Source organism: Varanus komodoensis, unplaced genomic scaffold, assembly GCF_004798865.1.
Source record: "Varanus komodoensis strain SLA01 unplaced genomic scaffold, ASM479886v1 scaffold17, whole genome shotgun sequence".
NCBI lineage: Eukaryota > Metazoa > Chordata > Lepidosauria > Squamata > Varanidae > Varanus > Varanus komodoensis.
The window spans coordinates 21789004-21801199 of NW_025335505.1; the positions used below are offsets into that span (position 1 = coordinate 21789004).

Here is a 12196-nt window from a genome sequence, read left to right on the forward strand (position 1 = left end):
GAAGGCCAGATCCTGAAGATGAAACTCAAATACTTTGGCCTCCTAATGAGAAGGAAGGACTCCTTGGAGAAGAGCCTAATGCTGGGAACAATAGATGGCAAAAGAAGAAGGGGACGACAGAGAATGAGGTGGCTAGATGGAGTCACTGAAGCAGTTGGTGTGAGCTTGAGTGAACTCCGGGGGATGGTGGAGGACAGGAAGGCCTGGAGGAATGTTGTCCATGGGGTTACAATGGGTTGGACACGACTTCGCGACTAACAACAACAACAACTTACGTTTATACATTTCTGGGGGCAAAAGTACATTTGGCACAGGCATTCTGCAATCTGATCTCCCAGTGCTACAGATGTTTAAACGAAAATAAACAGCTTCACCATGGTGTTCCCCTTTTCCTCCATGTATGTTCACGTTGTTTGCAAAAGTAAACATGGAGACGGACACATTGCTCAGTCAGTGGGAATAAAGCAAGCAATGATGTATCTGTTGCTAGTGAGTAGTAGATATCAAAGGCTAGAAGGGACCACTTCTGTGGCTTCTCCTGCCAGGGGAGACTATGATATGTCCATACCAACAATGGTAACATGTCATTTCTGGATTTAGATGTTTGGAGAAGCCATAGTAAAGAGTGAGACTGTCGTATAGATGCTTGATTTTCTTTGTGGTCACAGAAAACTAATCCTACCATGCAGAAAGTCTGGAAAGGGCTCTGCATGATATAACAGACACACAACAGGCTTCACAATCACTTCTTGGGTTGTGTGCCCTTAGAAACCATAACATGACAAGAGTATTCAGTCCTACTTTGGAGGCAAACTAAGGCCTAGTGATTTATTTTGTGCAATAGCTCTCATTATCTCTCACTGGCCATAGGTTGATGACAGCTATATGCCAAAACATTTGGTCTAACAGAAGATTTTAATGTGAATAAAAGATTGCAAATATTATGTAATGCATCAATGGTTAGTGTTAGAAGAATGGGAAACATTTGAACAGCATGTTTCAAAATATTATTTGTTTCCTGTAAATCCAGTTTTCATATTTCCTTTCTAAAAATGTTAAGAGAACACATGAAAGAAGTTGGTGAAATTTATCCTTGTTTTAACAAAATAGTCATTGTGATTTATGCTAACCAGACTATCATTAGTCAAGGTTCCAGTAAAGGCTGTTGATACTAATAAAGATAAAACTCTTCATTGAATAAATGAGAGTAGTGTTAAGGTACGGTACAGCCAAGTCTGATCTGAACAATCCAGTGTGGTCTTTTTCTTCAAGTACACACATCAGTAACAGCACAGATTGTGTGTGTAATGAAGGAAAAAGCATAGCTCGCATTTGTGGTGCTTGGAAACAGATAATCAGTTCACATCATCTTCGTAATTATTGCTTTCACTCCACCATGGGATAGCAGATCTTTGACTGATCAACACAAACCACAGTACCCAAATTTACTCACTCCCTGTTCTCAGATATGATGAGTAGAGCAATTCTAGGTAGGTCTAATTAGAAGTAATTTCCATTGGCTTCCATGGAACATTAAATTGCTATTTTGTTGTGCTTCTGTGGGGTCAAATTATGGATTGGCTTTGGAGTTCAGGTCCTCAGTTCCTTGAGTGGTTGCTCACCTTGTGACTAGCCAGGCCCTCACAACAGCCATTGTGTGACCATCCATTTCCTCTGTGGGAGCCATTTTGCAATGCAGTCCACAGCAGTTCCTCGCATTTTCAAACATATTAATGGGCCCCAAAATGTTGGAGAGCCCTGCTATAGTGAGTTCTGTGTTCTGCATGTCAGACAATAATTCAGTTAACTGCAATCTTATGTATGTCTACTGAGAAGTAAACCCTATTGAAATCAATGGGACATTGCAGAGTAAATGCAGACTAAATGCACGATAGTCTGGTTGGTCAATTGTAATTATGGTAAACTCAAGTACTTTTGTGTGTCCTTAAAAAAACCTCTTAGGATATAATCTGTCTAAATCTGGAAAGTACTAAATGAATGTGTTGAGTATCTGTGTTGATATCTTAAACAAGCAAAACAAGAGTTTACAATCTGAAAAACATTTTAAAGAATTTAAGTGGATGAGAAAGCCAAGGAACAGTATGGAAATATATGAAAGAATTCTTGTAGTCTGTGCTCTTATCCTGAAAGGGTGGCATGACTTTTTAGTGGGACTCAAAGCTGTAGAGTTAACTGAGGATTTGATCAGCAGATTGCTGAATCCTTAAAATAAAGCAATTTCCCTTAATAATTTTTTGAACAGCAGTATAAATAATCTGGACTTACATCCCATCTAGTGGCTCTTGTTTAGTGGTGCAGGTGTGGAGCAATATCTTTCAGGATATTTTTGTGAAGTATAAACAATCCACTTGGCATGAGAGTCCCTTTTTGACTGTTCTAAAGTGACAGGAAAATGCCAAAGCGAAGGCTGGTATTTGCACGTGAAAGAATACACATACAAAAAAGTCAGGATTTCTAGAAGAAATGAATTTTCCAGAGTTTTAGGGAAGAGTAAGTGATAGATTAGCAATACACACAGGTTGATGTATTGCATAATATTTGCAATTCTTAGTTTTTTAAATTTCATATAGGGTTCAGGCAGTGTCGGCATGGCTTAGAGACACAACAGGCCATGGTGTGACACAAGCCATGCGGTGTGGGAGAATTTCCCAGTGCCCTGTGATATGCCCAACAGGGTTACTGCCCCCCCACCGGTTCTTCTGGTAATACTGCAGAAGACACTTCAGAAAGAACGAGACTTTTAGTCCTTAACATTCACGGTGGATTGCCATGTTATGCACATCCATTAAGCTCAGTGATGACATCAGTTTGAATAACTCTTACAGAAAATGGGCAGTGTTATCAGACTTCCTAACAAAAGGAGAAAGAGACTTGACATGCCGAGAAACAAAGATAAGAAACAATATGTAGTCACTGAAACAGTTGGCCTGTACATTTTTAAATCAGGAAGCTAGTTTTCTGTATCAACTCTGGGACAAATTCACTTGTACAGGCCTTGTTGAATCAATGAAACCCGCTCACAACTGGTGGGACCCCTGCTACTGTTTCTACTAAAAATGGTTTCCAATTTAACTGACAATTGTTTCTGTGCTGGGAAAAAGTAGACCCAACGTTAAATAGCTTTTCTCATGGAATAAGACTCACAACATCCCATCCGTTGATAAATGGATCTGATTTGATGCAATGATTAGTTCATTCTCTGGAGGGATGAGCTGTTGCATTTCAGTTGTTACAAACCGCATTTGTTCAAAAGCTCAAATGGCACAGTGGTGGGAGTGCTGGGCTGGAGACCTGGGAGAGCCTGGTTCTAGTCCCCACTAACTGATATGAAACCCATTGGGTGATTTGGGCCAGTTGCAGATTCTCAGTCCAATCTACCTCACAGGGTTGTTCCTGTGAGAATGAAATGGAGAAGAGGAGAAGCATGCAAGTCACCTTATGTTCCTTGCAGAAGAAAGAAAAGCAGGGTATACATGCAATGTAATCATCATATATATTGCAGGCTCTACACTTTGGATGGAAAACCTGTTGAAAGTGGGCTGGATTTGGAAAACGGGCAGTTTTATGTGGCAGCTGGCAGAGATAAATTTAAGAAGTTGCCCTATAGTGAACTGCTCTTCAGCAAGTCCACAATGAAGAGATCTTATGGGTAAGTCTATGCATTTATTTGCTCTAGGAATATTTATGCACAAAAACTTATAACTCATGGTCATCAACTCAAACAACTGCTACAGCAAAGCACAGAGTTGCTATATCTTTATTGTCATACCTGAAATGCTAGCGACTTTTCCATACTCAACGTATGTGAAAGACAAGACTATAGAGCGAAGTTCTAGTTCCTGATAATACTTGTATCCATCCTTGCCTAAATCTCATATTAAGCTTCCCTGTGTGGACACACACCTAGCAATGGATGGCATTACAGGTGTGGACGAAAAATATTTATTGTATCAATTGGACCCACGTTAGGTGATAAAGAAGTTAGCAGTTTGTCTGATGAACGGAAGGGGCACTAAAGCTGCATTAAGAGAGCATTCCTGGCAAGTTTAGATAGGAAAAGGCCTATAACTCCCAGGATGCCTCTGAATGGCATGCGGAGGGCATTCTGGGACTTGTAGGCCCCTTTTCTGTCCAGACTTGCATAGGATTGAGCCCAATGCCTGCTTCTAAGGTTCCCCACTAAGTCTAGGGTTTTCCTTTCAATAACTTGTACAGACAAGTCTTCTAGTCATTACTGGTTCTCGAACTAATGGATTTTGGTTCATTTTAAAACTCCATTATTTTTTACTACTATCTTCCTTAGAGCACCAAAACAAATACCCCACCCCATTTTACTAACACTGCTCTACAGTGGTCACCTGCGTGTTATTCCCTGCTAAGAACAGAAATGGTTCTTCAGTACCTTGGGTTGTGGATAGCAGAAATAGTTTATAGCATTTCAGATTCTTCATTTATTTCACAGAGTATATTATGAAGGAACTTGTAATACTAGACTTGTTATCATCTCACCAATGCATGGTTTAGCTAATGCAGCAGTTATGTTTCTTGAGATTGTATTAGCTTTGCCACCTTAGGACAGAATATGACAACGTGTGGACCATGGCAATTACACTGCATAATCTCTTGTTTCCAAGTACCTTGCAAAGATAGGAGGTTTGTTGGCAACACTTGGCCAGTTTCTTTATAACAGTTCACAATGCTCAAAATGTTCTGAGTTAATTAGAACCTAAAATATCATTATTTGTTCCTACAGATCAAAATCATCCTCACTTCCTCCTATTGGTGGATCTGGGAAATCTAAGGGGAGTGTAAGTATGAGATATAGTATATATTTCATGGTCAAGCACCATGTTTATTTCTATCAGATGGGTTGATAATTTCCTTTTTGATTCTACATAAAAGTTCTTTAGACTTGGCAGGAGAATACAAACACAAGAGAGACAAAACTTCTAACATTGTTTGTGCTGATAAAACCTTTGGGAAAGTTTGTTTAAATAAAAATGCGTTCAGCAGGTGCCAAAAATGAAACAATGTTGGTACTACAGTGGGATAGTCATCCTACTCCTGCCTTGAGTGTGTTATCTGACGTACCCACCTGGGCCCTAAGGGCATCTTCTGGGGTCCTTCTCCAGGAGCCCCCTCAAAAGGAAGAAAAGAGGGTGGTTACCAAGAGAGGAACTATTTGATTGTGGCATCCTGACCATAGAATGCACTCCTCAGAGAGCTCGTCCTCCTCTCTATTCTTTTCAGCACAAGGTAAACTCCTTTTTATTTTCCCAGAGCTTTAATTGTTAATTTTTAATCTTGGTTTTAGCATTGCATTTTATTCTGAACCAGTGCTGTAGCTTTGTGCTGACTGGATCGCAATTGCTGAAGTTTTCTTGTTTATTGTTTCACCGTTCCTATGCAGCCCCTGTCCTTTTTGTTATATGTTTCAGCTTCTCACTTTTGTTAACTATCCAGAGAGTCCTTGGCTATTGGGGAGTAGAAAAATGAAACAAATAAAGAAATAATATATATTGAGTAACGCATTTCAGAAATATTTGATAATAAAATATATTTGTTTGGGAGAAGATAGAAGCACTTTTTCAGGTTTTTGCAAATGACATGAACTGGTTTTTCTTCTTCTTCCCCTTCTTTTTTGGTATTATAATGGCATCAGTCCAAATCTACTGACACGGGGGACACAGTGTCATCTCCTCAGCCACCAAAGAGAAAGGAAAAACACAGTCAGAATCAAGAGTCTAAAAAGTCTGCAAAATCAAAAGACCATGGAAAAACAGTTACCGGATCTTATGTTCTCACAGATAATGGTAAGTACCTGAATCTCTTATCACAATGATCATACTTTGGGTAGTAGCCAATAATGCTTATTAATAATTTCCATAAAGTTATACCAGTTGATGTTTATAATTCTCATGCTTTTATCATGAGCAAGCATGAATTTTCCTAAAGACTGATGTATCGAAGCATGAGCATCTTAACTTCAGTTTTTAAAAAAGTTATTTCTAGAATAATGGGCCATTGTTAGCAAGCAGCATTGTGAGGATGGCGTTGTCAGGGACATTGTGGAAGCCACTGTTGGTGTAGTTACATAATTCCTCTGCTTCTCATAGTATTCTCGTACTTTGAGCTGTCACGACAGTGGAGCTTGGGGTCAACCCTTCCTTTCTAGAGATGATCAAACTCGCGCTGCATTCTCCTATCCCCTTGTCGGGCACCATTTCATGTGCCGGAAATAGTTCTGGCTGTCCTGTATCTGCAGCAGAGCTGAACTGACAAGTATGTCTCACAAGGAAGAGAGGTTACAAGAGACAAAAATAAAGCTTGACCCATACCTATGACTTCAAAAGGAAATGGTGATAGAGAATTGGTTACTTTCTCAATAATGCGATTTTTAGGGAAAATGTGATACCAAAAGGTCAAAATGTGAGATTTCAGTGGTCATGGCATTGTCAGTCATGACTCACTTTATCCAAGAGATTAGAAAGACAGACAGACAGACAGAGAAAGACAGAAAGGGAAAGAAGGATGATATCTAGAGCAGAATGAATTCATATTGCATGCAGACCATTCCATCCAAGATTAAAGATGTTCTGTTCAAAGTCCATTATGCCATTTTATGAGCCTCCCTGCTTCTGTTTAGTGTAAAGAGAAGGGAAGGCAAATGCACAATCATGATTCAGTTGCTACAGAGACTGCAGTACATTCTGGCTTCCGTTTGCCTCCTGGTTACATCAAGGCAGCAATTCAGTGCTCAGGAATTGTTTTACTGCCCAAATGTTATAGCATCATACTGCAGCTAAAATAACATGTAGTTACATGTAAATATGCTTGAGTCACAAGTGTTTCTGGAGCTTCTGAACATCACTGGTAGAATTAAAAAATCCTGAATCTCATTATTATGAGGGAGAAAAATGACAGAGAAAGCTCTATTTTTTCCTCCTTCCCTGGAGGATTAAGGTGACACAGAAAATAGCTAATTTTATTAAAATATTTCCGTCCTGCCTTTCCATTTAAAGAAGTATTCATGGTAGTTTCTTTTTTTATCAGCTGAAGGAACAACTTGGATCTTTCCTGGTTTTTAGCTTTTCTTGAAATAACCTTTTGCCTGCCTTTTTGCCCTTGCATTGTAGCACCTGTGTTATGCAGTTTTGCCAAGGCTATCTATCTTAATTCCAAGGAACAGATCTGAAAAGAGGCTTTTAAATATCTGTTAATGTTCTTAAAGTATTTATATCCTGCATCTAAGTAGTCACCGCAAGTAATAAAATAATATATTGCAGTCAAGACAGCCATTCTAGATTCTCTTAACTGAAGAAAAAAAGCCAGGAAGCATATGCAGCAGCCAAAAACAACAGAAACGGAAATTGGAAGCTAAATGCTAATTGAATGCTGGGATGAATGGAAATTTATTTATTTATTTATTTGAGATATTTGTATGCCGTCCTTTGCAAGAGCCTCAGGATGGCTTACACAAATAAAATTCCGAAGTACATAAACAATATAATATAAATAAATTGACAACCCACTCTGGCTGCAAAATAAAATATGGTAATAAAATTCAATATTAAAACATATTAAAATATTGATTAAATAAAAAGGTCTTAACCTGGTGCCAAAAAACATATAATGATGGTGCCAGGCAGACCTCTCCGGGGAGCACAATCCATAGACGGGGCGCCACCGCATAGAAGGCCCTCCTCCGGGTACTCTGTCTCCTAACATCTTTCACAGAGGGTTCCTGGAGGAGGGCTTCTGCTGCTGATCTCAGGGAGTGGGAGGGCAAATAGGGAAGAATGCATTCCTTTAGGTATCCTGGTCCCAAGCCATTTAGGGCTTTATAGGTAATAACTAGCACCCTGAATTGAGCCCAGACTTCGATGGGAAGCCAGTGAAGCTGGTGGAGGACTGGGGTTATATGAGAATAATGCCCAGTCCCCGACAGCATCCTGGCAGCTCTGTTTTGAACCATCTGAAGTATCCGGACTGTCTTCAAGGGCGGCCCCATGTAGAGCGCGTTACAGAAATCCAACTGGGAAGTAACCAATGCGTGTGTTACTGTTGCTAGGCAATCTTCCTCCAGGTAGGGACGCAGCTGATGTATTAGCCGAAGCTGAAGGAAAGCACTCCTCGCCACCGCTGTCGCTTGAGCTTCCAAGGACAGCTCCGGGTTGAGGAGCACTCCCAAGCTGCAGATCCTGTCCTTTAGAGGTTGTGCAACCCCATCCAGGGCAAGGCCCAAGTCACCTGCCCAGGAGCTCAAATCACTCACCAACAGAACCTCCATCTTATCTGGATTGAGTTTCAGTTTATTGGCCCTCATCCAGCCCATTACCTCAGCCAGGTATCAGTTCAGTACAGCCACTGTCTCACCTGGATCGGTTGAAAAAGAGAGGTAGAGCTGGGTTTCATCAGCATACTGATGACTCTGCAGCCCAAACCTCCTGATGACCTCTCCCAGTGGTTTCATGTAGATATTAAATAGCAAGGGGGACAAAATGGAACCCTGCGGTACCCCATGGCAAAGTTGCCATGGCACAGAGTCAAAGTCCCCCAGCACCACCTTCTGGAATCGGCCATCAAGGTAGGAGCAGAACCACTGCCAAGCAGTGCCTCCTACTCCCAATCCCACCAGCCTATTCAGGAGGATACCATGGTCGATGGTATCGAAAGCTGCTGAGAGGTCCAGGAAAACCAACAGGGACACACTCCCCCCGTCTCTCTCCCTGCACAGGTCATCATACAGCGTGACCAAGGCAGATTCAGTACAGTACCCGGGTCTGAAGCCGGACTGAAATGGGTCCAGATAATCAGTTTCACCCAAGAGTGGTTCGAGTTGTCCTGCCACCACCCGTTCTAACACCTTGCCCAAAAACGGGATGTTGGCCACCGGTCTATAATTGGTGGCCATCTCTGGATCCAGGGATGCCTTCTTCAGGACAGCCCTGATTACTGCCTCCTTAAAGGAGTGGGCACCTGGCTGTCCCTCAGAGAGGCATTAATAACCTCCAGGATCCAGGAGCCAATCCCGTGTTTGGCTTTGGTCAGTAGCCATTAAGGGCAGGTAGGACGTACTTGTCCAAGCACCTTCTCCACTTCATCCGGCTGCATTAACTGAAATTCATCCATTAATACCTGACCAGACGGAGTCATTGGTGTCTCCCCTAAAGGATCTGAATCAATTGTGGAGTCCAGCTCGTGACGAACCTGAGCGATTTTCTCCTTGAAGTGCTGGGCAAAGTCGTCACAGCGGGCCATCGATGGTGATACAAGATCTTTCTTAGGGCCGGGGTATATCAGCCCATGTACCACTCAAAAAAGCTCCGCTGGGCGGCACTGTCAGGAGGCAATGGAAGTGGAGAAGAATTTCTTCTTCACCGCCCTCACTGCCACAGCATAGGCTCAGTAATGAGCTCGTAAGCGTGTTCGGTCAGATTCATCCCGTGATTTCCTCTACCTATGCTCTAGACGTCTCCCAACCCGCTTCATCGCCCGTAGTTCAGGTGTATACCATCGGGATGGATGGGCTCTGCTTGGCAGGAGAGGATGCTTAGGGGCGATTGTGTCAATTGCTCTAGCCATTTCCCCATTCCACAGTTTGATCAGAACATCAACAGGAATGCCAGCTTTATCAACCGGAAAATCCCCCAGAGCCTTCGGGAATCCGTCTGGATCCATCCGGCTCTGAGGGCGGACCATCACAATAGGGTCCGCACCCGTACAATAGAAAGGCCAGCTCCGAGCTCAAACCTTACGAGGAAGTGATCTGACCATGACAAGGGAGTCAGACGCAAATTCCTCACCCTCAAATCACCCTTTTCCTGCTCCATTGAGAAAACCAGGTCCAGCGTGTGACCACGTTCATGGGTCGGGTCTATGACATGTTGAGACAGCCCCATGGCCGTCATGGAAGCCATGAAGTCCTGAGCTGCCCCGGTCAGAACAGTCTCGGCACGGAAATTGAAGTCCTGCAGGACCAACATCCTGGGGGTCTTCAACACCAGGTCAGAGACGATCTCCGTCAGCTCAGGCAGGGAGTCTGATGGGCAGAAGGGTGCACAGTACACCAGCAGAATCCCCAATCTGCCCAGTGCCAGGTATAAGTGCTCTAAACCTGATCTTGAGAGAACAGGAAGCCCCATGAGGGAAATAGAAGCTTGGTAAATTAAAGCGACCCCCCCCTCCCCTCCCCTCCGGACGTGACTGGTGCCCAGGCAGGCACAGCTGAGAGAGGGCTACATCCCCGCCCTCCCGCCCAGGTCTCTGTAATGCAAGCCAGGTCGGCCCCCTCATCCACAATTAAGTCGTGGATGAGGGATGTTTTATTATAGACCAACCTGGCATTAAGCAGCAGCACTGTCAGGCCCGAGGGGCAGTTGATAAGCTTACCCAGAACCTTCAGATTGGAGGAATAACAAGAAGGAGGAACAGGTATCAACTATCTGTCCCTCCTCCTTCTATGCCGACATGTCAATTCCACAACACCATTTCTCCCACTGCCCAAAATCACCCCAATGGTGGAGCCCATGCGCTCCCCAGGCAACCCCCATAAAAGCATCAGCCAGATGTGGAGTCACTAAAACAAATCCAATAAAATACAATTTAAAACCCTCCAAACCCCCCACTAAAACACTCACACAAGGTTCCTGGCCCAGCCCAACCCCACACGGCCCTGAACAGCCCCAGACGGCGACAACGCCCTTAAATTCAGTCATCTAAAAGGTAGTCATGATGAACTGAGATGGGAACTTTTAAATAAGGGTTATGGAGGATTTTTAAACTAACAGTCCTGCATTCCTTTGAACTCTTTTTCCGAAGTTGGAATAAATGGACCGATCTTAGAAGGCATTTTACTTGTCCATTGCCAGCCAAATTTTGCCAATTTTCTTAGTTGCAAACCACCTGACATTTATTAGGGAACTACAGCACTGTAGGGGGAAAGTCTTTCTGAACAGTCGAGAAAGCTTGCCGCATGGATGGTAAACTGTTTTACTGGTGAATGTATTTATATGATAAGCTGCCACTTTGAAAAATAACAAAGCAGAAGTAACATTTGATACAGGCAAAGACTTCTATAGATGGGCAAGTCAGTCTCTCAAAATATATTTGATGATTTTGCACATAGGATCTTCCCCTCAGCAACATTTCAATGATCATGCTACCTTATCTCCTTACCTTTTTCATCTCTATGAGTCCCAACTCATTTCAGACTTTAGCACGGTCACTTGTTACCAAAGCTCATGATTTTGGAAGCACTCTCAAGGTGCACACACAAGATACGAAAATTTGAGAGTTGGACCAAGGAACTGCCTTCTGTGAAAATGTTGCTCACATGAATGGTACCTCTGTCTAATTTTCTGCTGTGGAGAGGACGGGGCAAGGAGGCCCTCTTCATCTAGTTCAACTTCAGATTGAATACAAGAGTAGACCTGGTACAAGTTCTAAGGATCTACAGAAGAGATCACCGGGAAACTTTAGTGATGCTCTAAATTCCCACCCAATTGGTAAAAATATTGTTTCCAGGAAGAGATGGGAGTGCTTTGTTGCTCTGTCCTTCAAAGTTAACCTTCAACCTCACCTTGACCTGAAAAAAAGAGGAACTTGTGGGATTTCTTCCCAGGAAAGGTTTGCCAACTGTAGTGCCAGGCCTTTCCTTGCTACCTGCCAACCAGGTATTTACTCATGATGATCTGAAAAGTAGGGGCTGTGCTGCCAACCTAGATATGTGGGGAGATTCATATGAGTAGAGGCAACCCCTACAATGGATCCTTGTGGGACTGTTCACACTAGTGGTCATCCATGGAACAGTAGGGAATGTTGGAGTCTTGGAATGTCTCCCAGCCGGAATGCTGCAGCCTCTGAAAAACAGATAAGCAACATTCAACCATCTTTCATACAACTGAAACACAGGGACAATACTTTAAATATTGTCTTATAGTCTGGATCTAATTCCACCCATATGTGACATCTCCTGTCAAGCCACAAATCGCTCATCTCTTATTCTAACGATTAGTTCTCAGCTCTCAATTCTTTTGTTTATGTGCACTTTGACAAGGAGGAAACATTGTGTTTATTTCTTGATGGACTTGTTCCTTATACTTTTGAAAGAACTGTGGTTTTAACCAAGGTAGGTTAATACCAATGTCCAGTTTTTAGATATTATGTGTGGATT

General features: G+C 42.6%; 1 protein-coding gene across 1 annotated transcript in view; it reads left to right on the forward strand.

Moving 5' to 3' along the window:
• Positions 1-12196, forward strand: part of DCDC2 (doublecortin domain containing 2) — a 56360-nt gene that overhangs the window by 24836 nt on the left and 19328 nt on the right. The window contains exons 7-9 of the mRNA XM_044426568.1: positions 3524-3670; positions 4775-4829; positions 5684-5834. Of these exons, the coding sequence (XP_044282503.1) occupies positions 3524-3670; positions 4775-4829; positions 5684-5834 (353 nt within the window). The remainder of the gene's footprint in view (positions 1-3523; positions 3671-4774; positions 4830-5683; positions 5835-12196) is intronic.